Below are 27,674 nucleotides of genomic sequence, written 5' to 3' on the forward strand. Positions count from 1 at the left end.
AATCTTTGACAATCCTCTACACTATTTACAACACCACCAACCTTTGTATCATCTGCAAACTTGCCAACCCACCCTTCTACCCCAACATCCAGGTCGTTAATAAAAATCACGAAAAGTAGAGGTCCCAGAACAGATCCTTGTGGGACACCACTAGTCACAATCCTCCAATCTGAATGTACTCCCTCCACCACCACCCTCTGCCTTCTGCAGGCAAGCCAATTCTGAATCCACCTGGCCAAACTTCCCTGGATCCCATGCCTTCTAACTTTCTGAATAAGCCTACCATGTGGAACCTTGTCAAATGCCTTACTAAAATCCATATAGATCACATCCAGTGCACTACCCTCATCTATATGCCTGGTCACCTCCTCAAAGAACTCTATCAGGCTTATTAGGCACGATCTGCCCTTCACAAAGCCATGCTGACTGTCCCTGACCAGACCATGATTCTCTAAATGCCTATAGATCCTATCTCTAAGAATCTTTTCCAACAGCTTTCCCACCACAGGCGTAAGACTCACTGGTCTATAATTACCCAGACTATCCCTACTACCTTTTTTGAACAAGGGGACAACATTCGCCTCCCTCCAATCCTCCGATACCATTCCCGTGGACAACAAGGACATAAAGATCCTAGCCAGAGGCTCAGCAATCTCTTCTCTCACCTCATGGAGCAGCCTGGGGAATATTCCGTCAGGCCCCGGGGACTTATCTGTCCTAACGTATTTTAACAACTCCAACACCTCCTCTCCCTTAATATCAACATGCTCCAGAACATCAGCCTCACTCATATTGTCCTCATCATCATCAAGTTCCCTCTCATTGGTGAATACCGAAGAGAAGTATTCATTGAGGACCTCGCTCACTTCCATAGCCTCCAGGCACATCTTCCCACCTTTATCTCTAGTCGGTCCTACCTTCACTCCTGTCATCCTTTTTTTCTTCACATAATTGAAGAATGCCTTGGGGTTTTCCTTTACCCTACTTGCCAAGGCCTTCTCATGCCCCCTTCTTGCTCTTCTCAGCCCCTTCTTAAGCTCCTTTCTTGCTTCCCTATATTCTTCAATAGACCCATCTGATCCTTGCTTCCTAAACCTCATGTATGCTGCCTTCTTCCACCTGACTAGATTTTCCACCTCACTTGTCACCCATGGTTCCTTCACCCTACCATTCTTTATCTTCTTCACTGGGACAAATTTATCCTTAACATCCCACAAGAGATCTCTAAACATCGACCACATGTCCATAGTACATTTCCCTGCAAAAACATCATCCCAATTCACACCCGCAAGTTCTAGCCTTATAGCCTCATAATTTGTCTTTCCCCAATTAAAAATTTTCCTGTCTTCTCTGATTCTATCCTTTTCCATGATAATGCTAAAGGCCAGGAAGCGGTGGTCACTGTCCCCCAGATGCTCACCCACTGAGGGATCTGTGACCTGACTCAGTTCATTACCTAGTACTAGATCTAGTATGGCATTCCCTCTGGTCGGCCTGTCCACATACTGTGACAGGAATCCGTCCTGGACACACTTAACAAACTCTGCCCCATCTAAACCCTTGGAACTAATCAGGTTCCAATCAATAAAGTCACCTATGATAACAACCCTGTTATTTTTGCACCTTTCCAAAATCTGCCTCCCAATCTGCTCCTCTGTATCTCTGCTGCTACCAGGGGGCCTATAGAATACCTCCAGTAGAGTAACTGCTCCCTTCCTGTTCCTGACTTCCACCCATATTGACTCAAAAGAGGATCCTGCTACATTACCCACCCTTTCTGTAGCTGTAATAGTATCCCTGGCCAGTAATGCCAACCCTCCTCCCCTTTTTCCGCCCTCTCTATCCCTTTTAAAGCACTGAAATCCAGTGAGAATCCATTCCTGCCCTGGTGCCAGCCAAGTCTCTGTAATGGCCACTACATCATAATTCCATGTATGTATCCAAGCTCTCAGTTCATCACCTTTGTTCCTGATGCTTCTTGCATTGAGGTACACACATTTCAGCCCTTCTACCTTACTGTCTTTACACCATTTATTCTGCTTCTCTTTCCTCAAAGCCTCTCTATATGTTAGATCTGGCTTTACTCCATGCACTTCTTTCACTGCTCTATCGCTCTGGGTCCCATCCCCCTTGCAAATTAGTTTAAACCCTCCCGAACCATGCTAGCAAACCTACCTGCAAGGATATTGCTCCCCCTCGAGTTCAGGTGCAACCCATCCAATCTGTACAGGTCCCACCTTCCCCAGAAGAGATCCCAATGATCCAAAAATCCAAAACTCCAAAACCCTGCTCCCTACACCAACTCCTCAGCCACACATCCAACTGCCATCTCCTCCAATTCTTACCATCACTGTCACGTAGCACTGGTAGCAATCCTGAGAACGCCACCCATGAGGTCCTGTTCTTCAGCCTTCTGCCTAGTTCCCGAAACTCACACTTCAAGACCTCATCCTTCTTCCTGCCTATGTCATTGGTACCAATATGTATCACGACTTCTGGCTGCTTTCCCTCTCGTACCAGGATGTCGTGCACCCGGTCAGAGACATCCCGGACCCTGGCACCCGGGAGGCAACAAACCATGCGGGTGTCCTTCTCACGTCCACAAAACCTCCTGTCTGCTCCCCTGACTATAGAGTCTCCAATGACGACAGCTCTCCTCTTCTCCGTCCCACCCTTCTGCACCACCGGGTCAGACTCAGTGCTGGAGGCCCTGCCACCGTGGCTTACACCTGGTCGGTCGTCCCCACCAACAGTATCCAGGATGGTAAACTTATTTTTCAGGGGAATGGCTACAGGGGTGCTCTGCACTACCTGTCTGCTCACCTTTGCTTTCCCCCCTCTGACTGTCACCCAATGACCTGCTTCCGACAGCCTAGGTGTGACTACCTCCCTGTAGCTCTCATCTATGACTGCCTCATTCTCCCTTACGAGTCGAAGGTCATCCAGCTGCTGCTCCAGATTCCTGACACGGTCTTCCAGATCGCCCAGCCGTATGCACTGCTGGCAGATGTGACTCTGCGGGAGAGGGGAGTTCCCCCAAGACTGCCACATCTCACATGAGAGGCACATCACCGTCTCAGGAGACATTGTAAAAACTAACAAGGAACAAGCTCATCCTCTGCCTCTTCTTGTCGAAGCCTCTCGAGTCAAAGCCTCAAAGCTCCACTCCTTCACTGGCCCACTCACGCACTGGCTGCTTCGATTGAGCTGTCCCTCTATTTATCTGTTTGAGCTTTTCAAAATGTTTGGTCACCTGACTTCGACTGCCCAATTAGCTGCTTTCTGCTGAGTCTGAGCTATTCAAATCTCGATTGTCTAATCAACAGCTTTCTGCTGATCTATTCAAATCTTGATTGACTTAATTGCGCAGACCAACTGCCAAAACTGCCAGAACCTCTCGAGTCAAAGTCTCAAAGCTCCACTTCTTCACTGGCCCACTCACGCACTAGCCGCTTTCCTGGTCCTGGTGGTACTCAAGCTATTTTGTACATTTTGCCTGGTGAAGGGGGTGAGAAGAGAGAATGGCCAGGTGGTAGGGCTCTTTGATTATGTCGGTGGCTTCCCCGAGGCAGTGGGAAGTGCAGAAGGAGTCACTGGAGGAGAAGCCAGTTTTCAGGAAGGTCTGGCTCTGGCTTTGATGAGGAGTTGAAGCTTAGCCATGTGATACCTACGTGTAGTTGCTGCGCCTCGAAGACCTTCACTTGCAGCCTTTGTGTAAACGGCAAACACTGCAATCTGATACTCCGTCAGGGACATCAGGTTCTGGAGGACAGCAGTTGACTCTGTCCCATCCACAACCACCTAGAAGTGAAAGAGAAAGAGAGACGCATGCATTTTATCTGTGCCACCATAATATCATTCCTGTATTCCTACGCCATGACCATCCAATTCCTCACACTGAGACGTACAGAAGCATTATGGGGCTTGATAAGGTGTATGCAGCACTGTAAAGCTCAGTCAGACCTACAGCTGATAGAGCTGCTGCGTTACAACTGAAGCAACCCAGGTTCAACCTGACCTCTGGCACTGTCTGTGTGGAGTTTGCATGCTCACCTCGTCACCCTGTGGCTTTTCCCCTGGTGTTCCAGTTTCCCCCGCAGGCCAAAGACATGTGGATTGTTGGGCTAATTGGCAGCTACAAATTGCCCCTGGTGTGCAAACGAGTGGTGAAACATCCCTACTTTCTTTGAACAAGGATAATATTTAATAAAACCCCTTGCAAGTGGAACTAGGTACAAGCTATATTGAATATGGAACGTAGAACATAGAACAGTAAAGCATAGCATAGGCCTTTTGGTCCACAATGTTATGCGAATCAGTACAGACCTACTCTACAATCAATCTCACCCTTTCCTACCTCCTACATAGGCCCAGAGCCCAGCATGGATCATGAACAACTTAGATTTACATAGAAACAAGGTACCCCAAAGCAGAGCAATACAGTCAAAGAACAAAATCAAACCAGAATCAGTTTGGAATACATTTACAAATTTGATTGAAATTACTTAAAGAAATTATAGAAACTATTGTTGTATTCACTGCAGCCTAGACTTACAAAGGGAATTTGACGGCAGTCTTCAAAGCATTAAGGGAAAATCAGTGGAACAGGTGGGAGAGCAGGACTGGGGAACTGCATCTCAGAATTAGAACTAGGCCCTACAGTTACACAGAGCCTGGTAAATTGGCTCGGGCACCCAGCAGTTGTTTATGGGACACTGGCCTGAAAGACCTCATCAGGTTCAGGGGCCATTACCTGCTCCTGCCTGATATTGGATTCTGACCCATGGTAACCTTCCCAGAATAAATGAGAGTTAAACTAGCAGCCATTAAAAGCCTGCTATCAGCAGCGGACTCCATACTCTGACAGGCTGGACAAACCTGGGCTGCTTTCTCTGGAGCAGCAGAAGCTGAAGGCAGATCTGATAGAGGTTTGTAATATCACAAGAAGTGCTGAAGCAGCTAGTATCTGACAGTGGAGGGTGTGCATTTAATGTCCAACAGTGGAGGGTGTGCATTTAATATCCGACAGTGGAGGGTAAGCATTTAATGTCTGACACTGGAGGGCGTGCACTTCATGTCTGACACTGGAGGGTGTGCATTTAATGTCTGACACTGGAGGGTGTGCATTTAATATCTGACAGTGGAGGGTGTGCATTTAATATCTGACAGTGGAGGGTAAACATTTAGGTGAGAGGGGTAAATTCAAAGGGGAAGTGAAGGGGAAGTTCTTTTTTAAGAGTGGTGGGTGCCTGGAATGCACTGCCAGGAATAGTGGTAGAAGCAAATATGAGACTCTTAGAAATGCACTGAAATGTGCAGAGAATGAAGGAATGTGGATATCATATAGACAAAGGGATAGTTATGGTTTAATTACTAATTTAGTAAGTTTGACATATCATCATGGGCATTCCTCTGCTGTACCGTTCCACGTTCCATGTTCTAACACAAAATGTACTTTATAGGTGTGCTCAACCCAATGTGTATAACCACACTAACATAATTAGGCATATTATAATTTCTGATCAACACTACTGCCCTATTTTTCAAACACCTCCCGCTCTGATCTACTGTATCATATATATACCCCTGGACACAGCTCCGCTACCTGTACTTATCTCACTGTGTCTCTGATTATGTCTTCTGTATTTTAATCTCTTGCTCACCATTCTGCAACTCTTTTCCTCTCACTGCATCACTACTTAATACCCACTTTATCTTAAACATTTGCTAGTTCTGGCAATAGATTGAGCCGAATTGTTAACTCTGCTTCTCTCTCTGCCGCCTGACGTGCTCAGTGTTTACAGCTCTTTCTGATTGTGTTTCTGTTCAACAGCATCTGCAGTATTTTGCTTCTTTAATGTCCTCTGTACCACCTCAAAGTTAGGAGTTTGCAGTTGAAGTACCTCTTCTGGCTGACCTGTGGTGGAGTAATAGACTACGCGATATTTCTCCACGTTCCCCGGTGCATGTGACCAGCTGACACGGAAACTCCGAGCAGTGATATCAGTGATGACGAGGTCCGTGGGTGCCTCTGGGGCTGAAGTCACGCTTCCCGTTGCTTCTAAGGACAGTGAGATCAACAAAGGCATTTCTATAGCACTTTACACATCTGCAAGACATCCCAAACCCTTCATATAATAATCAATGCCCACTTCACTGCAGGAGCCCATATACAGCAACCTGATGATAAGCAGCCAGTCTGGATTCTGTGATGATGTGGGATTAAACTGCACAGACTACTAGGGTTAACTAGGGTCCAGATGAAGTATCTTGGCCCGAGACGTCGACTATACATTCTTTTCTATAGATGCTGCCTGCCATGGTGAGTTCCTCCAAAAATCTGCTTGTTACTAGGGGCAACAGACTTGCTTTTCAAAATGTTAAGAGAGCTGGCACACGAGGGGTGAAAGTTTATTTAACAAGACCTTCATTAAATACATTTTGGAATTGGGGTTGGATAGTTGCTTTAATTTGAAGAGATCAGCTTGCTTTTCCATGTCAGATTTCACCTCACAGAACCCTAGCTACCAGCTCTACAGCCAGCTGCTTACTAAAGACACGAAGACATACTTTACCAGTTCAGCCAAGGTATGGTTATCTCGGTAGTCCCGCCCTCTCTATGTAGTGCATTACTCCCAACTGAAGCCCAAGTCTCTGGAGTAGGGGGTGAACCCTCACCAATGACACTACTGTCGGTGGGTGGCTTGTGGGTGCTGATCAGTCGCATACGGGGGAGAGGTTGGGCTCCTGGTTGAAGTGGTGCTGCAACCAATCACTCAGCATCAGTAAAACTAAAGAGCTGATTGTTCACTTCAGAAGGGGAAAGTGGGAAAATATGCACCGATTTTCGGGGGGGAAGGGGGAAATCGGTGGTGGAGAGAATCATCAGCTTTAAAATCCTGGGTATTAACATATCAGATGGCACACCAGTGTCTTCACCTTCACAGAAGTTTGAGGAGGCTTGGCATGTCAATGAGCACTCAGACAAACTTCTACAGATGTATTGTTGAAAGAATCCTGGTAGGTTGCATCATGACTCCTGAGGTAGTGCGGATGCTGGGAATCTAGAGCATTACACCCAATGTGCTGGAGGAGCTCAGCAGGTCAGACAGCATCTTTGAATGGGTATAAACAGCTGACGTTTTCGGCCGAGACCTCTCATCATGATCCGGTCGGGCAATTCAAATCAGAATTGTCAATTAAATGGTGACAAAATTCAAAGCTCAAAGTAAAATTTATTATCAGAGTACATACTTGTCACCACATACAACCCTGAGATTCTTTTTCCCGCTGGCATACCCAGCAAATCTATAGAATAGTAACTGTAAACAGGATCAATGAACAACAAACTATGCAAATGCAAATATAAATGAATAGTAATAAATAATGAGAGCATGAAATAACAAAATAAAGAGCCCTTAAAGTGAGATTACTGGTTGAGGGAACATCAGAAATATAATGAACGTTCAAGAGCCTGATGGTTGTGGGGTAGTAACTGTTCTCAAATCTGGTGGTGTGAGTCCTGATGCACTTGTACCTTCTACCTGTTGGCAGCAGCGAGAAAAGAGCACGTCCTTGGTCAGGATCTTTGATGGTGAATGCTGCCTTTCATATAGATGTGCTCAATGGCTTTACCCATGACATACTGGGCTGAATCATTTGCCTTTTGTAGGATTTTCTGCTCAAAGGCATTGGTGTTCCCATACCAGGCCGTAATGCAGCCAGTCAGCACACTCTCCACCACTCATCTGTAGAAGGTTGTCAAGGCTTTCGATGACATGCCAAATCTCTGCAGACTCCTTAGGAAGTAGAGGCGCTGCGTGCTTTCTTTGCAATTGCATATATTTGACATTTATATGATGAGTGCGGGAATCTGGATTTGATTCCTTGTTCAGTCCAAGAAAAGTACAAACTGAGTGTGAGGGGGGTGATACCTGCTGTGCATTATTTTCATCAGCATCTAGAATGTTCCCCTCAGCCCTTTGCAACATTTACATCAGCAACAGAGATAAATTTCTTTTTAACAAAGCTGTCAGTGTAAGGGAGTGAGAAAGGAATCAGTGGGTTCCTACCCACAAACTTAAAACTGTGGATAAGATGCAGACAGAGGGAGAGAAGGAAAGAAAGAGGCGGACATTAAACAGAAAGAATGAGAGAAATACACTTTCTTTCATTCAAAACTCACATCAAATAGATGGTTACAGTCACTGAAACTTACAAAAAAAATGGAAAGTGAACTTTTTAAAATTAACATTGGTAAATCGGTTTATTATTGAAGCGCAGTGAAAACTTTTGTTTTGCATGCCATCCAGACAGACTCATTTCAACAGCACATTGAAGTAAAACAAGAGAAACGCAGAATGCAGAATAACGTGTTACAGTTACAGGGAACGTGCCATATAGGCAGACAGCAAGGTGCAAGGCCATGATGATATAAACTGTGAGTCCAAGAGTCCATTTTATTGTACCAGGCGACCATTCGATCGTCTTGTAACGTCAGGATGGAAGCTGTCCTGGATGCATGTACTTCCAAGCTGTTGTACCTCCCACCCAAGGGAAATGAAGAGAATTTCTGGGGCAGGCGGGGTCTTTGATTATGTACATTCAGCCAATTGATCATTGACTGTCCAGCCAACATTGCAATTATTACCATTGGGGCAGAACACTATTACACTGAGGCAGAACACAGATAAACAGTTCCATACCCTTTATCTCTTTATCCTGTTCTTCCACGCGTGCACACACCGTCTTTGTGAGGCTTTCAATGATCGTGTTCATGATGTTGAAGTCAGCCACGTTGTAAACGTGTGTCTTGTCAGGCTCGGAGGCTATTGCCTTCAGCTCGTTTGCATCTGCGTTTTTCACACCTAGTTTGCAATGGAGACAGTGAAACAAAGCAATGACATTACAACCCAGCGACATTAACAATGCAGCGAGACCTGCAAAGGCCACATTTTCAAAAGCATCCTTCCACGTGCTATAAATAGTTCTCAATCAAATGGGGAATTATCAACCTAGTAATGATCAAGATGGGCAAAGAGGCTCTTCCTGTTACATGTCTCCAACACTCTAAATATCCATATCAGCAGAAAAATCTTTCTATGCCTGGAATAACACCACACGAGCAGCTGGCCCACAGCTGGAAGGGTTTCCCAGATAGTCCCTCAGGACCGGGGAAGGCTGGCTTCCACTCCTGTTCTGTGATGAGTCCAAAGTGGGACCCATGGTCTCTGGAAGTGGCTGATGGGATGGGGAGATGAGCTGTTTAGGATGACATGCACGGTCTCTGGAAGTGGCTGATGGGATGGGGAGATGGGCTGTTTAGGATGACGTGCACGGTCTCTGGAGGTGGCTGATGGGATGGGGAGATGGGCTGTTTAGGATGACGTGCACCGTCTCTGGAAGTGGCTGATGCGATGGGGAGATGGGCTGTTTAGGATGACGTGCAAGGTCTCTGGAAGTGGCTGATGGGATGGGGAGATGGGTTGTTCAGGATGACATGCACGGTCTCTGGAGGTGGCTGATGGGATGGGGAGATGGGTTGTTCAGGATGACATGCACGGTCTCTGGAGGTGGCTGATGGGTTGGGGAGATGGGTTGTTCAGGATGACATGCATGGTCTCTGGAGGTGGCTGATGGGATGGGGAGATGGGCTGTTTAGGATGACATGCAAGGTCTCTGGAGGTGGCTGATGGGATGGGGAGATGGGCTGTTTAGGATGACGTGCAAGGTCTCTGGAAGTGGCTGATGGGATGGGGAGATGGGTTGTTCAGGATGACATGCACGGCTGAAGCAAAGCCTTCAGTCCTCCCACTGTGCCTATCCAAGGTTCTCTCCGACTTCCAAGGAATTCCTCCATGCTGTGCAGTCACAGGCCAGGCATTCAGGGAATGCTGAGGATGTTGCCTTACTTCTGAGAGATTCTGCTGCACGGCGTACAAAGAGCTCTCCTGAGCCTTTTAGAAATCCACCTGCTTTTTGACCAAGTCTGCTTACACAGGACTCACTAACACACAAATTACAGTGCTGAATAAACCCCTGGGAGAAGCCCGCCAGCCCACTTCAACCTGATGTATGGAAAAAAATCACCAGCAATTGCACAGGTCACACCCTGCCAGAGAAAGGAAGGACCCACAGCAACCTACCTATGGCAAAGAGCTCGATGCCCGCATCCCGTAAGCTTTTAGCCGGCGGAAAAACATCATCCTGCGATTTGCCATCTGTGATCAAGATCCCAATCTTCGGCACTCCGGCTCTGGATCCAGCCTCGGGTTTAAAACTATTCTCCTGGATGTAAGTTAGAGCGAGGCCTAAAAGCAGGTGCAAAGAGACAAGTTAGAATGGCGGTACAAGGGGCAACCCGGAGGTACAAGGGCCTGCACATGCTATTATCTGGATATTAGAGGAACATATCTACTCAGTTCCTGTCAATCTTTCAGGCAACCTAACAGACAGTTAGACTTGAGTCCAGATGAAGGGGCTTGACCCGAATCATTGTCCATTTCCCTCTACAGATGCTGCCAGACCCATTGACTTTGTCCAGCAACATACTTTTACATCTTGTAATCCTGTGCAGAAGAATGTGAGGAATTCTACCTCAACACACATTTCTATCCCAATTTCAATTGAGCCGCACCTCAGTTTCTATCCCTAACGACACCAGTCCAGGACACACATCAGAAATGATCATACCAGGTTAGGCAAACAGGAGGAAATCTGCAGATGCTGGAAGTTCAAGCAATACACACAAAAAAATGCTGGTGAACGCAGCAGGCCAGGCAGCATCTATAGGAAGAGGTACAGTCGACGTTTCGGGCCAAGACATCTCAGTCCGAAACGTCGACTGTACCTCTTCCTATAGATGCTGCCTGGCCTGCTGCGTTCACCAGCATTTTTTGTGTGTGATACCAGATTCGGGACTGTTTAGAGCTGCCTGTTTCCACAACAAATGAACGTTAAAAAAAAAGGAGCAGGATTAGGCCACTCAGCCTCTCAAACCTGCCCCGCTATTCAATATGATCATGGCTGATCTGCCCTAGGCCTCAAGATCCTCTCTGTGCCAACTCCACATAACCCACAATTTCCCAATGTTTCAAAATTTATCTGCTTCCTCCTTCAGTGCCTCCAATGATCCAGCTTCCAAAACCCTCCAGGGCTGGACTTTCCAGAGAGTCACCACAATGTTTAATACAGTTACCAAAGAGCCTAAGCAGACACCTTGACCTCACCTGGCTCACCTTGGTTTCCATGGTAACTAATTTGGAGATGGAGGAGGAGGAGCTCATTCAAGCCTTTCAGCCTGTTCCATCATCAGGGATTATTTGTTTCTGAGATATGAACTTCACTCCCAAGACCAACCTTAATTGTTCAAGCCTAATACCCCCTGAATTATTAGGAGCCTTTGCCATGGGTCTAGAGCTACATACAAGGCAGACAATGTTAAGGGAGCAGACTTTCTCTCCTTGGAAGGACATCAGTGAATGAGAGAAGTTTTTATGATAATCAGACAGGTCATGGTCAGCCTTACCATGACCAACTTCTATTCAAACCCAGATTTAATAAACCAAATGTGATTTTCATGGGCTGCTGCTGTGGGCTTTGATCTCACATCTCCAGATCAATGATCTAGTGCTCTGGGTCACTAATACCTCAACACCGTGCTGTAACTTAGCCTATCAGTAATTTGAGCTTCGGACACAGGAGGCAATGGGACAGATGAACAAAAACTCGATCAGCCATGCGATTTTGGAAACTTAGTGAATTAGAGAAAGAGGTCTAGGATAGAAATTCCAGGGTTTAGGACACAGTGCTTGTAGACTCGTTCACAAAGGCTGGAGTGAAGGAGATGAGGAAGTGCAAGAGCATCTGACACCAGACTGGTGCGCACTGTCTGCATCAGCCTGGTTTTGTGTTTGGGTTCTGAAATGAATCCAGACAAAGGACCGCAGACCCAACGCCCTGACAGATGACTGTTCCTCTCTCCAATGATGCTGTCTGACCTACTGAGTATCTGCAGCACCTTCTGTCTTTGTTCCAGATTTCCAGCATCTGCAGTTTTTTTATTGACCTACAAGGTTATGTTGGAACCAATTCACAGAACAAGGCACAGACGCCAGCCCTACAGTAACATTCTGGTTACCATCAGCACAAGAGTAAATTGAATGGAAATAGCAGAACACCCACTCGTTTCCTTGTGCCTCTTTCCAAAATTCTCTTCAACAGAACAGCTTGTGACTGTGGGATGCAAATGTCTCACAAACTCCAGGCGTCATTTCACTCAACTCTCTCTTTGTCCATAATAAAACAGCCCTCTGACTTCTCCCTAAGTTCATCACAATAGAAAGCCTTGGATTTCTATGGCACCTTTCACAATTTACAGAACAAAGCATAGGGTAATACAGTACAGAAACAGGCCCGTTAGCTCACAGTGTTGTGCTGAACATGGTGCCAAATTAAATAAAATCCTTTCTAAGACCATAAGACATAGGAGCAGAATTAGGCCATTTGAAATTGGGTCTGCTCCACCATTCAATCATGGCTGATCCTTTTTTCCCTTCCTCAACCCCACTCCCCAGCCTTCTTCCCCATAACCTTTGATGCCGTGGCCAATCAAGAACCTATCAATCCCTGCCTTAAATACACCCAATGACCTGGCCTTCACAGTTGCCTGTGGTAACAAATCCCACAAATTCACCACTCTCTGGCTAAAGAAATTTCTCCGCATCTCCTTTTTAAATGGATACCCCTCTATCCCGAGGCTGTGCCTTCTTGTCCTAGACTCTCCCCACCATGGGAAGCGTCCTTTCCGCATCTACTCTGTCTAGGCCTTTCAACGTTCAAAAGGTTTCAATGAGATCCCCCTCATCCTTCTAAGTTCGGGTGAGTACAGACCCAGAGCTACCAAACACTCCTCGTATGATAACCTTTTCACACTTGGAATCATCCTTGTGAACCTCCTCTGGACCCTCTCCAATGCAAACATCTTTTCTTAGATGAGGAGCCCAAAACTGTTGACAATACTCAAGGTGAGGCCCCACCAGTGCCTTATAAAGCCTCAGCATTACATCCCTGCTCTTGCATTCAAGACCTCTTGAAATGAACGCTAACATTACATTTACCTTCTGCACCACTGACTCAACCTGCAAGTTAATCTACAGGGTGTTCTGCACAAGGACTCCCAAGTACCTTTGCATGTCTGAGTTTTGGATTTTCAAATCCCACTCTGGAGTTTAAAGACAGTCACTTTGCCCCCTTATGCCAGCACAGCACTGAGTGTGTATCACGTTGCTGGAAATGGCAGCTTCTGGTTAAGATATTTATCTCCGGCCCCATCTGTAGCTGAATATCTTATTTGAAATGGGAAACACTGACTGTGCAATGCTCTGTTAGTACTGCACTGCGAGTATCAGACTTGAACCCAAACCTCTGTCTCATCCACCACAAACGGTGGGATATCCCAGTAGCCACTCATTTGAATTCAACTTCCCATTCCCATTCAGACAAGTCAGTCCCTGGCCTCCGCTACTGATATGATGAGGCCACACTCAGGTTGGAGGAGCAACACCTCACATTGCATCAGGGTAGGCTCCAATCTGATGGTATGAAGATCAATTTCTCTAAGTTATGGTGATTTCTCCCCCCATCTCCCTTCTCTCTTTTTCCATTCTCCTCTTAATCCTTGTCTTCTCCCGATCGGGCCATCATCTCCCTCTGGTGCTCTTTTTCCTTCCTTTTCTCCCATAGACACTGTCCTCTCCTATCAGATTCCTTCTTCTTCAGCCCTTTACCTCTTTCATCAATCACATCCCAGCTTATTTCACCCCCCCCCCACCCACCTTATCCATCACCTGGTTCACCTATCACCTACCAGATTGTATTCCTTTTCCTCCCCCCAACTACTCGTTCTGCTTCTTCCCCCCTTCCTCTCCAGTCCCAATGAGGTGCCTCGGCCTGAGACATCGACTATTTATTCTTCTCCATAGATGCACTTTATGTGTGTTCCTCAAGATTTCCAACATCTCTTGTGTATAGTTCATCATTCTGATTTAATACATGGAAACAACTGGAACCGATAAGCTTGCCTATGGTCCCCAAGATGCCAGCCATTATGCAGTGGGTCACTTGGACAAGAGACAGTACCTGTGAGCGTGTTGCCGCCTTTGTAAGGCAGGTTTCTGACAGCATCCAGTACAGCCTCCTTTGTGGTATATTCATTTAGATTCCATTCTATCCGTGGGTCTCCACTGTACTGAGCCAATCCTGAAACAAGTGGACAACAAGCTCAGAATATACCAGCTGGACATTGCTCAATCAACACAAGTGCATATTCAGTGGGGGGGGGGGGAGCAAATCAGCTTTGCCTGCTTGAAGCAGGACTCACTACATAACACAGAGTGAACCTTCCATTCAGTCCATTTAACGGAATTCAATCACACAATTCAGTAACTTTGCATTACTGTTAATGTGAAGTTTACACAGAGTAATTTGGTGTTCCGGGGAGCGGAGGGGCGATTCATGAATCATTTCCAAACACAGCTGCCGGCCCAGAGGCAAAACAAACCCTTGCCTGCGGCTCTGATAACCATTTCATTTACCCCATAATGAAATCCAGGAAACTATTAAACAGTCAAAGAGCAAAACATCAGTGTCTCTTCATTAACCATTTAAAGTCTGTTTTTAATTGTAGCCTCAAGCTGACTTTTGCCTCCTTATTCTCACTGATGCCGAGACCAAACCTTCAGCAGCGAACATCACCGCTGCATAGAGTACAGTCAAATGCAAGGGAGTTCAGTGCAGAGACGAGTACATTTGGGGCTGCTCTGCTCATAGAAGAGCAGGTTAAATAGAGGTTTTTAAGAGAATAAATCAGTACATGGCTCCTGCTGCAAGAGGGTCAGCGGAGATAAATTTCAGGGAAAGTGAGAGTTATCTTAAACTGTGAGCTGGGATGTTCTTCCTGAAAGAGCAGTGCAGGCCAATTCAACACAAACTTGCAACCAAGATGACATATTCTTGAAAAGGAAGCAATCACAGGGTTAAGGTGAAGCAGTGGAGCTTCAAAGAGCTAGCATTGGCTTGATGGGCTGAGTGGGCTGGCACATTTCATGACTCCATGAAATAACAGAGCGATAACCCAGTGGGCTCCAGCATCATAGAGGTTCAGTGGTGTACCAGACCCTCAGCTGGGGACCCTGGTGGAGGCTCAGGATCTAGGAAGGATTTGGCAAATTGGCTGATTGTTGTCACATGTACCAAGGTGCAGGGAGAAGCTTTGTTTTTGCATGCTATCCATACAGACCATTTAATCGCATCAGTGCATTGAGGTAGTGACAAGGGAACGGCGACATCAGAAGGCAGAATATAGCGTTATGCAAGGGCCTAACGAGGTAGAGTGAGAGGTCAATTATTTATTATACAAAATGACCACTCAATAGCCTTATAACACCAGCATAGAAGCTGTCTTTGAGCCCAAGGGCATGTACTATCAATCTATTGTACCTCCTGTCCAATGGAAGGAGGGGGGAAAAAGAAGAATGTCCAGGGTGGGTGGGGTTTTTGATTATGTTGGTTGCTTTATTGAGGTCGTGAGAAGTGTGGACAGAATTCACGGAGGGGAGGCTGATTTCCATGACGCCATAACTCTGCAGTTCCTTGTGGTCTCAGGCAGCAGTTGCCATACCATGCTGTGACAAATCTGGATACTTTCTGTAGAGTATCTATAAAAATCGGTGAGGGTCCATAAGACATAGGAGCAGAATTAGGCCATTCAGCCCATCAAGTCTGCTTCGCCATTTCATCATAGCTGACCCCAGGTCCCATTCAACCCCATATACCTGCCCTCTCACCATATCCCTTGATGCCCAACCGATCAGGAGTCTATCAACTTCCACTTTGAATATACCACAGTCTGTGGCAGAGCATTCCACAGATTTACCACTCTGGCTAAAAAATTTCCTCCTTACTTCTGTTCCAAAAGGTCACCCCTCAATCTTGAGGCTGTGCCTTCTAGTTCTGGATACCCTTATTATAGAAAACATCCTCTCCGCATCCACCTTATCTAGTCCTTTCAACATTCAGTAGGTTTCAATGGGATTTCACCACCCCCCCCCGCATTCTTCTAAATTCCAGTGAGTACAGGCCCAAAGCTGCCAAATGCACCTCATATGTTAACCCCTTTATTCCCAGAATCATCCTCGTAAACCTCCTCTGGACTCTCTCCAATGACAACACATCCTTTCTGAGATAAGGGGCCCAAAACTGTTGACAATAGGGTCAATGAGGACATGCCAAATTTCTTTAGCCTCCCAAGGAAGGTTTGCTTTCTGATTAGTAAGAGCAACAGCAGAAAGCACTCGGCAGTCTTTGCCCTCACCCTGAGGACAGGAGCTCCCCAAGGGTAGTGATACAGCCACCCAGCCAGAGAGTGGTGCATTCAAGAAAGGGAAAGCTGAGGCTGAGTATCAGAATGGATGAATGAAACTAACAGGAGGAAATGAGGGAAGACCCCTAACCCAGAAAAACAGAGAAAATGCATCATGAACCACCTTGGTAAAGTAGATACAGAGAAGGGGAAATGTTGAATAAACTAACAGGAGCAGTATTATGCTGAGAGTGGGAGAGCTTATTCCTGCAGGAAGGGGTTGAAATGCATGGCCGAGAGGCGTTCAGTTGAAAGATGGATAAACCCAAGAGGGGGAGGAATACAAGGAGGGTAGGAGAGGGATGGGAGATGGAGGGAGGTAAGAGGAGACTGTTCTCGGCCATCAACACTAGTACACAGCAGAGGAGGCGCTTTCTCTGCTGTAGTCTCAGTGTTGTATCACAGAAATGAGACTAATTCAGGAACAAGAGTACGGCTGAGTGGTGGGACACTGACTCAGCTGAGAAATGGCCAGAGCACCCTCCCCCACTGGAATTAACACAACAGAAGGTTAACCCCTCCAGTTTCAGGTTCCACCCATATAACAGGGGTCTGTCACAGGGGTGACGGCGGTAAGTGCCAGTTATCTAATTACATCTACTATATTCAACCAAAGGCAGACACAGCTTCAGTGAATGTTGAAACTCTCAGTCTCACTACATTTGCTTCAGTAGTTCCCCACTCCCACATCCCATTTCCCCCACTCACACTGACCCCTCACAAAAACCCCTCCCACTCGACAGGGGAATGGAAAACCCTTCCCATTACACATTGCACCTGATTTCTGACTACCGAGGTGTTTTTCCCCTGATAATTCATTGCACTGAGGACCACAGTCAATTGAGATCTCTGCTCAACCCCTCTGGTCAAGCCCCGTATCTCCACCACCACATAGCCCAGGAAGGGTAGGAAAATAGCATTAATTTCACAGGATAACAAAACTGTTAGAACAATCAGATATTCAACATTGGCAGCATCACATCAGCTAGTTTTACAATGGCCATATATCATAGGCTCTACTTTTAACACTGGTGTCACTCAACTCAAAAGTGACAGGATTCCATCTGCTTTGCACAAACATCAAAGTCTAAATTACACTTACAAATATGGGTAACATTATTGAGACCTGCCAACTTACAGGGAGATGGGGTGGGGGGAGGACTTGCAATACACAAATAAAAAACAGACAATAAAACACTCAGCACGTCATGCAGCGTCTATGGAGAAAGAAACAGAGTCAATAGTTCAGCTAAATGACTTTTCATCAGAAATGGAAAAGGTCATAAACACCTTTTTTGCTTTTTCTCTCCACAGATACTGTCCAACCTGCTGAAAGTTGCATATCTTTATTTTCAGTTTCCTGCATCTGCAGAATTTTGCTTTGGAAGTTTTTAGTTCAGGCTGGGGGGTGGGGGAGTGCAAGAATAGAGAGGAAATGGCAGATGTTTTTGGAACCTGCTGATGATAGTCAGGAACCTGGTTCAGCTATAGGCAATAACAGTCAGGAACCTGGTTCTGCTTCAGGCAATAATGGTGTTTGGGATCCTCCAACAATGATGGTCAGGAACCTGGTTGTAGAATAGTTGATGATAATGAGGAACATGGTCCTGTTACAGGTAAAGGTGTTTGGAAACCTGGTTCTAGTTGAGATAATGATGGTCGGAACCAGGTTCTTGTACTGGCAGTGATAATCAGGAACTTGGTTCCAATACAGGCAATGATGTTTGGGAACCTGCCTCTAGTATAGGTGATGATAATTGGGAACCTTTCTGTATTACAGGTGATCATAGATCCTTCAATTTGAACAGACAGACAAACATCAAGCGAATATTTTCACAGTGTTGCGGGAAGATGGACTCACCTATTCTCGTTTTGTCAGAATCTACATTGAAAGCACTAACCAAATTCTCCAAAAACAGCCGCACGAGTCGGAAGTTAAGTCGGCCAATGCTCCAGGAGCCATCCACCAGAATGACAATGTCTGCAATAGCAGGTGACTTGCACAGAAACTGAGAGCCTGCAACCAAACAGATTGGGGAAAAAAAATGACACCAGTGAACAGGTCATATGCCAACATCAAAACGAACAGGTCTTTGAATTCATTCTTCTCATGAGACAGTCATCGCTGATGTGCAGATGAACAAAGTTAGTCAATCATTTATTAATCATATGATCTAACCAAAGTGTAACCATGTATATTAGTGATCACCGTTTAATTTTCATAGATCCTCACAGCAGAGAAACAGTCCATTCAGCCCACAATGACCATGCTAGCCATCAAGAATGTACCCTTCTCCACTACTCCCATTTGCCAGCACTTGTTATGCCTTGGCAATTCAAGAGCATCTCCAGATACTTCCTATAGGTAATCTTTACCCAGTTAGAGATAAGATGCTGTTTTGAGTAACCATGACAACGAAGTGTGTTTCAAATAATGAACATTAGAACTGCCTCTGCTTCCCACGGGGGTGGGAACGATAGAGTGCCTTTATTTTAATGTCATCACAAAGGGCAGGAGGAGGGATGCAATACAGAAAGATTCATTGTCAATTTATTCAAATAGCTTGCACAAAAAAAATCTAGCATTTATTATCTCACACTGAGTTACAAAGCATGCACAGACAATTCTGTTGCGTCAGGAACTGCGTTCATTTCAGCAAGTCACCACAAACCCTTTAAGTGCATTGAAGAGGCAATGAGTTTGAATCCTTTGTCTCAGAGATCATGCGAGTGCACCATTCATGCTGCCTTCATCCACATCTCCTCTATTTCCCGGACATCAGTGCTCACCCCATCCTCTCTCTCCCTTAACAGGGTTAGAGTTCCTCTTGTCCTTACCTACCACCCCATGAGCCTACACATCCAACGGGTTATTTTCTACAACTTTTGCCATCTTCAAAGGGATTCTACAACCAAACATATCTTTACTCACCCACTCTCTGCTTTCCTCTGGGATTGCGTTCTCCATGATTCCCTTGTCCATTTGTCCCTACCCATTAATCTCCCTGCCACCACTTATCCCTGCAAACAGCCAAAGTGCTACACTTGCCCGTTCACCTCCTCCCTCACCTCCACTCAGGGCCCCAAACAGCAGATTCGCAGGTGAGGTAACACTTCACCTGCGAATCTGCTGGAATCTTCTACTGTATCCAGAGCACCCGATGCTGCCTCCTTCTACACTGGTGAGACCCATCGTAAGTTGAGGGACCACATCGTCGAGCACCTCCGCTCCATCCACCTAAATCAGAAGTTCCCAGTGGCCAAACATTTTAATTCCGATTTCCATTCCCCTTCTGATATGTTTGTCCGTGGCCTCCTCTTGTGTCACGAGGAGGCCACCCATAGGGTGAAAGAGCAAGACCTTACATTCCGCCTGTGTAGCCGTCTCCAACCTGATGGCATGAATATCTATTTATCCTTCTAGTAAAACGTTTTTTCCTCCCCTTTCCCTCTTCTTCTAATCCCCACTCTGACCTCTAACCTCTTCTCACCTACCAGTCAACTCCTGCTGGTGCCCCTCCTCCTTCATTTTCTCCTATGGTCTTCTCTCTTCCCCTATCCGATTGTTTCCTCTCCAGTCCTTTACCTTTTCACCTGCTTGGCTTCATCTATCACTTTCTCGCTATCCTTCTTCCCCTCACCCCCACCTTCTTCATTCTGGAATCTCCCCCCCCCCCACCTTTCCTTTCCATCTTGAAGAAGGGCATGGCCCAAAATGTTGGCGGTTTGTTCATTTCCATGGATGCTGCCTGACCTGCTGAGTTCCTCCAGTTTCCGCAGAATTTCTTTGCTTATCAAGTGAATGAGTAGTCCAAACCACAGCAGGTTTTCAGCTTGATGTTTACAGTGTGTTTCCATGAATCAGGGGAGAGTTTCTTCCTCCTTCCTCGACAGATGTAAGGTGCTGCTTAACTGATGCCAATCCATCTTGGCCTTTGTTCCGCAGGATTAATAAACAAAACTAATCTATCTTGAACGACACACACAAAATACTGGAGGAACTCAGAAAAGAGTAAACAGTCGACATTTTGGTCTGAGTCCCAATGAAGGGTCTCAGCCCAAAACACGACTGTCTACTCTTTTCCATAGATGTTGCCTGGCCTGCTGAGTTCCTCTAGCATTTTGTGTGCATTGCTTGGATTTCCACCCTCTGGAGATTTTCTCATCTCAATCTATCTCGAGTCCTGTATAACAAAGCTTCATTAACTTCTCCTGAACGACGGGATCCCTGGCCACTTAGCACATCAGAACTGCTGCATCTCACTGTTCACTGAGGGTCCTCGAGGAGATTTACAATCCACAGTCTCACCAATGCACCCTAACTGTGCCTGGATTTTCTCACTCCCATTGCATAGGGAAAGGGAGATCTGCAGAAATAAAACAACAGACTTAATGTCATGTTTCACCCAAGCAGAATATTTCACACACAGCAAGATGTGACAGCTCATTGTAATTTCAATCTAAGAATAAATCACACGCACAGAAGTTTTGTTGTATTGGGATAGGAACAGAATGGCATTTCAGCCCTTTGAACCTGTAGTACGTCAGTGAGATTGAGACTGCTCTGTAAATTTAGTTCTGGGACTTCCACACTGGGATTATTTTTGCGATAATAATTAGTGTAGAACATTTTATTTTGCATCTTTCACTATTTTGAGGAAGGTCAAATGTAAAAAGAGTAAATGAACCAATCAGAGAACACAGGGATCATTTTTACCTACCACCACCTGAGCCTCCAGATCCAACACGTCACTTCTCTGCAACTTCCACTGTCTTCATTTGACAGGATCCTACCACCAAACACATCTTCATGTTCCCCTTTCCCTCCATTTTCTGCTGTGGTCACTCATTCCTTGTCCATTCGTCCCTCCCCACTAATCTCCCTCCTAGCACATAACACTGCAAGCAATAGAAATGTTGCACCTGCCCACTGCCCATTCACCTCCTCCCCTACCTCCATTCAGGGCCCAAACAGTCCTTCCAGGTGAGGCAACACCACCTGCGAATCTACTGGGGTCAACACCTGTATCTGGTGCTCTTGATGCAGCCTCCACTACAATGGTGAGACCCGACAAAAATTCGGGGGATGCTTTATTGAGTACATCTGCTCCATCTGCCGAAAGTGGAATTCCTCAGTGGCCTGCCATCTTAATTCCTAACGCCATTGTTTTGTTCTCGGGGTGAAGAGTAACACCTCACATTCCTTTTAGGTAGACTCTAACCTCATGGCAAGAACATTGATTTCTTCTGGTAACTTCTCCTTACTTTTCCCCTCCCCCCCCTTCTATTCCCCACAATGGCCTCTTACCTCTTCTCCATACCTGCCTATCACCTCTCCCTGGTGACCCTCCTTCTTCCCTTTCTCCCACGGTCCACTCCAATCTTCCATCAGATTCCTTCTTCTCTGGCCCTTTATCCTCCTCACCAACTAGGCTTCACCTATCACATTCAAGCTTGTCCTCCATCCCCTCCCTCCACCTTTTTCCTCTGGAACCTTCCCCCTTCCTTTGAAGTCCTGATGAAGGGCTTTGGCCCATAATGTCGATGGTTTATTCATTTCCGTGGATGCTGCCAGACCTGCTATTTCCTCCAGCATTTTATGATTGCTGCTCTGAATTTCCAGCATCTGCAGAATCTCTTGTGTTTAGAGATGTTTTTGTTCATCTACATCACGTTTAAGGTCAGAAATTATGGCCAATCCCTAATTGCCCTCGAGAAGTCATGGGGGAGGGAGTTGGGGAATGGTGAGATACGTTCATCAAACACAGCAGCGCTTCTGGTGAAGGTGCCTCCTCAGTGCTCCAGGCCAGAGAGATCCACAGTTTGGACACAGTTATGATTTTCCCATTATAATGGGGTAGATCTGCTGCCTTTGTCCTCCCAGCTGGCAGGAGATGGGGAGGGTAGCAGAGAACCTTTGTGATCTGCTACAGTCCATCTATTAAATACTGAAGCTCAGGACCAAACGCCTCATTCAGCAGAGCGTTACACCAAAACCTTATTACTTCTCGGATCCTTGTCATACAGGAATACCTCACCCTGAACTGCTTAACATTTGATTATCTTGAAAACCTCGAAACACACAACACCTGGCTTGAAGACTGCCGTTATAAGACTTAAGCAGACCTCCTATACATAGAGATGAAAATAGGACCTCATGATATATCTCATTATGACCCTGCACTGCATTTCTCTGTAATTGTAGCACTATCTTCTGCAATCTAGTCACACACACAGAAAGCCGGAGGAACTCAGCAGGCCAGGCTGCATCTATGGAAAAGAGTAGTCAGTCGACATTTCGGGCCGAGACACTTCATCAGGACTAGAAAAAGAGGTGATCTCATGTCTTTTTCCAGTCCCGATGAAGGATTTCAGCCAGAAACGTCGACTGCTTACTCTCTTCCACAGATGCTGCCTGACCCACTGAGTTCCTCTGGCTTTTTGTGTTTACTACTTTGATTTTCAGCAACTGCAGGTTTTCTCTTGTTCTGCAATCTGTTATTGCTTTTCCCTTGTACTACCTCAATGGACTTGTGTTTTCAATTCAATGGCTTGCAAAACCACGCTTTTCAAATTCAAGTTCAATTAGCATTCAACCATTCATGAATACCCATGAACACAGCCAAATGAAACAGCGTTACTCTGGGGCCAAAGTGCAAGACACAGTACAAACAGTCATACCCACAAGGCACACACAGCACACAAGACAATGAACACATAAAATATTGGTGAAATACCGTCACGCACACAAAAATAAATCCAAGACCCTGAGTCCATGAATGTTGCAGCAGTCTGCAGTTGAAAACAATAGGCTTGTCTTTTGCCAAGTGAACACTAGGGTGTAACACCAGCTCCAGCTTGGATGCCACGGCACACCGCCCCGGTAATTTGGTGAAGTGTCCAATGTCAACACCTCCCCCGGACGATTGCAAACAAGTGACACTGTGGCTTAAGGCCTAGTCCTAACTGTGACCAAGGCCACACAGCTCCCACACTGTCTGCCCTCCCATCTGCCAGAAATCAGTGAATCACTCTTGCAGAATTTCACATTGACAATGTCCGACAGTGTCTTGCGGTCACGAGAAAAGTGACTACGCCAATCACAGACATCCCACCCTGCAAAAATCCATTTCAGGGAGGTAGCCCCCCACAACCCCATATCCCCTCCCCCCCCCCACCTCCGTCGTCCTCCAAGGTATGTAATACTTTGTTTAGTGATTTTGTCTAATCTGTAAACCAAGTTGGGTATATGCAGAAAATGTGACATTAAAGTATGTACTTATATTATATTATATTATCATGTTTATTCTATTACAACTTTAAGCAAGTCTACAGGGAGTTTGGCCTCATCACGTAGGACATCAATAGCTTAGCTCCTTAGCAGCCAGCCAGCTAGTTTAAATAATGTTAGCTATGCTAATGAACGAATGACACCTGTTAAACTCACCTCAACATGTCTTTTACATTTTAACCCACCATGGGCAATAGAAAAGTCACTGTCGCAAACAGTGCAGCAAGCATCACTGTCATTATTTTTGAGGTTGACTGTAAAGCCCACAGAGAAAACTGATAGATTTACTTAGCAGGGGTCCGCAATCATTTTTGTACCGCAGTCCGGTTTAATAATGACAATATTCTTGCGGACCAGCCGACCGGGGGCGGGGGTGTTAATCACAACCGGAATATAGGTGATAAGTCAATCGCATCATAACATTTTAAGTAATATTTGGATATTAAACACACAGCGCATATTTTCCCCGTATGAATATATAAAATCATTGCAACACACCAATATCGCTGAATCAGTGGGAGCCCTGGGCTTGTTTTCTTGCAACAACACGGTCCTATCGAGGGGTGATGAGAGACAGCGATACTCGAATGGGGTTCCTTATGTCCAGTCTATTCCACAATTTAGTTTTCGTTGCATTCATTGCAGAAAACTCTGCTTAGCAGAGATATGTTGGAAATGAAAGCAACGTTTTCAGTGCTTCTGTAGCTTTCTCAGGATATTCAGCCTCGACTTTGATCCAGAATGCCGGCAAGGAAGTTATGTCAAACATACTTTTCAGCCTGTCGTCATTTGCAAGCTCGAGGAGTTGATCTTTTTCCTGCGCTGAAATGGATGATTCACCAGGGACATTCACAAATGGGTCACGGACCCATTCCTTTGCACGTCTCGGGTCACTGATGGCCTCGCGTGTGTTCAAATTCAACAGTGCGTGATAAGGAATGAGGAAAGGTGCAGCTGACTCATATCGTTTCATGTTGCCAAATCATATTGTTTCCTCGCGGCCTGACTCTTAGCGCGAAGAGAGACCAATCAGGATGCTTGCTCTCCCTCTCCCTCTCAAATAAATCTATTTCCGGGATATTGTATATAATTTCCGGGCGACAGGGAGCCACTACCGACATGCAGGAGACTCCCGGAACTTCAGGGAGAGGTGGGATGTCTGCAATCACTCACTGTACAGGCGACAGTAACATACCAATTCCAGTTATAGTAGGTTCCGGTGAACTGGAACACATTGGGGCCAATACATTTTGGCCCAATTAAGTAGCTGCCCCAGTTAGCCAAAGCTTCATGGAAATAATATAAAGGTATAAAAAAGAGAAACAAATTATGTATGTAAATTTAAAACAGAACTAATTAGAAGACGACCAATACAACTGCAGTATGATAAAACTATGCATTAGTTCCTAATAGTTATCAGCAGAGTAATTTATCCAGTGTTTTTTGCTTGACAGTAAATTCAGCACAGACACTTAATGCAGATAAAGGACTGCCTTCATACAATGCTATCAATGAATTGCATCCTCTAAATCTTTGTTTTCTTTGTAACGTTCAAGATGATGGTTGATACTTTCAAATTTTTCATAGTTCCTAACTTGTTGAAGTAGTGAAATCGCTTCATTTTCACGCCTGGTTATTCTTGGTATCTCTGAGCCTGAATATTTGAAACCACAGTGAGCAAAATAGTTCTAAATTATCGTTCTGCTTATTTCTCACCAACTATCGGTGACAAAAATCACTGCTTTTTGAACATAAACACACACAACTGATGCTATTTAAAAGCTGATTGCTCTAAGCAGGGTGTAGTGTCTAACAGCCTCGCAAGTGCACACAACTGACCCAAGTTATAAACTTGTTCAGCAGCAGTCTCCTGTCCCAATTAACGGGCGTAGTGTTCCAAACAAGCAAAGGGAATCCTGTCTATTTTCTCAATTAGCTTTTGTTTTTTAAGTGTAGCAGCTGTCCCAATTAAATAGAATCTACAGTATTTCAAAGCACTGTCACCTGATCTATGGTGTATAGATTACTCTCTTCAAATAATTCTCCTTACAAAATAGAGTGAAACAGGAGGATGGGTTGGTTTTCTTCCCAGAAATTCTTCCTGCCAGCACTCAGTCTGAAGTGGAGCTTCACTGCATTGTATGAGGAACAAGGGGGTGAAAACGCCAGAAGAGAAAGGAGCCCTAAGCAGCCATTGGACAAAGTAGTTGGCAGAGGAACAGGGAAGACATTGGTGAGGAGAGGTGGTCACTCCTTCAGCATCGATGAGGTGAAGCAGACACCGCTGTCTTAATGGATTGCACTCATCTGCCTGGTTCCAGAGAACCAAGACGTCCATTCTCCTGAGGGGTTGGGGCTGTGTCAGAAGGGACATCACTGTTGAGAACTGCCCAGAGTGTTCAAACCTAAGAACCCCTCTACACTGTGCCCCTCTCATTCCCGATCTCATCTACTGCTGGCATTCTATCAAGTTCGTCCAAGGCAAACAGCAAAAGTTAAAGAGTGCAACATACAATAGAAAATGTTACAACATGACCTCCAAAAATGGCTGCTTTTGAACACCCTACATCCAGAATCTCTGGCTTTTAAATATAAAGATGATATGACATAGGAGCAGAATTAGGCCATCTGGCCCATTGAGACCGCTCTGCTATTTCATCATGGCTGGTTTATTTTCCTTCTCAATCCAATTCTTGTGCCTTCTCTCTGTAACCTTTGACACCCTAACTAATCAATAACCTATCAATCTCCTCTTTAAACATACACAATGACTTGGCCGCCACAGCCATCAATGACAATGAATTCCACAAATTCACCATTCTCTGGCTAAAGAAATTCCTCCTCATCTCTGCTGTAAAGGGACTACGTTCTATTCTGTGACCTCCTCCACCATCGGAGACATTCTCTCCGCATCCACTCTGTCTAGGCCATTCAATATTCAGTAGATTTCAATGTGCACTTCTGCAGCATGAGCCACATCATCAGATTGTCCAATGCTTCATAGGTGAAATAAGTCATTATGGTATTGCAGGAAATCTATGCACGCACCAAGCTCCCAAGGCCAGCAGAACTATAACATGACTACCTGAGTTTTTTTAATAAGCAGAGCAAAGTGTTTGAGGGATAATTATTAGACTCAGGAGAACTTCCGTGCCCTGCTATGAGATGATGGCTGTAGGATCCTATACTTACCTGATTGCTAGATTAGGCTTCCACTTAGAATCACCATATTGCAACCGGCCAAGAGGTAGAGGGCGTGAGACAGACAAGACCCATAGTTAGATCATTCACGTTTCATATTTCACTGTTCCACAATTCTAACACACTGGAACACAAGAAGCTGCAGAAGATAATGGACTTATCCAAGTCCACCATGAACATAGCCCTCCCCACCGCTGAGAACATCTACAGGAGGCATCTATCACAAAGGATCCCCACCATCAGGGTCACTCGCTCTTCTTGCTGCTAACATCAGGTAGGAGATACAGAAACCTGAAATCCCACACCACCAGGTTCAGGAAAAGATACCTTCCTACAACCATCAGGTTCTAGAATCAGCTTGTACAACTTTAACCCAGCTCAGCAAAAAAACACTATTGACCACCTCTCGCACTAGTATGGATTGTGCTTCTTTTTATACTAATGCCTTCTTGTTTTGGAAATTTTTCTTCTCTTTATTGTCTTGTATCATTTCTGTGCAATTTGTATTCTGTGTGGTGTCCGTACCTGCACACCTATGATGCTGCCACAAACACAATTTTCCTTGTACCTGTACCTCACTGTACTCATGTAGTGTTCAGGGTTCCATCATCAGCGAGTCTGGAGTTCAGGGTCCTCACTGGCAAATCGTGGGGTCAATACCAAAGATCAAAGTGCAAAGGTCGATGAGAAGTCTGGAATTCAAGGGTTGTTGACAAAATCCCTGGATCTGCGAGTACACTGGAGGGTGGTGGTCCAAAGAAA

General features: G+C 45.5%; 1 protein-coding gene across 5 annotated transcripts in view; it reads right to left on the reverse strand.

Annotated features, from left to right (window-relative positions):
- Nucleotides 1-27,674, reverse strand: part of col14a1a (collagen, type XIV, alpha 1a) — a 267,320-nt gene that overhangs the window by 138,534 nt on the left and 101,112 nt on the right. For all 5 annotated transcript variants that reach the window (XM_063056387.1, XM_063056396.1, XM_063056368.1 and 2 more), the window contains exons 6-11: nt 18,282-18,437; nt 14,140-14,259; nt 10,146-10,310; nt 8,706-8,867; nt 5,904-6,061; nt 3,672-3,801 (exon numbers count right to left, since the gene is read on the reverse strand). In XM_063056387.1, the coding sequence (XP_062912457.1) occupies nt 3,672-3,801; nt 5,904-6,061; nt 8,706-8,867; nt 10,146-10,310; nt 14,140-14,259; nt 18,282-18,437 (891 nt within the window). The remainder of the gene's footprint in view (nt 1-3,671; nt 3,802-5,903; nt 6,062-8,705; nt 8,868-10,145; nt 10,311-14,139; nt 14,260-18,281; nt 18,438-27,674) is intronic.

Source organism: Mobula hypostoma, chromosome 1 (assembly GCF_963921235.1).
Source record: "Mobula hypostoma chromosome 1, sMobHyp1.1, whole genome shotgun sequence".
NCBI lineage: Eukaryota > Metazoa > Chordata > Chondrichthyes > Myliobatiformes > Myliobatidae > Mobula > Mobula hypostoma.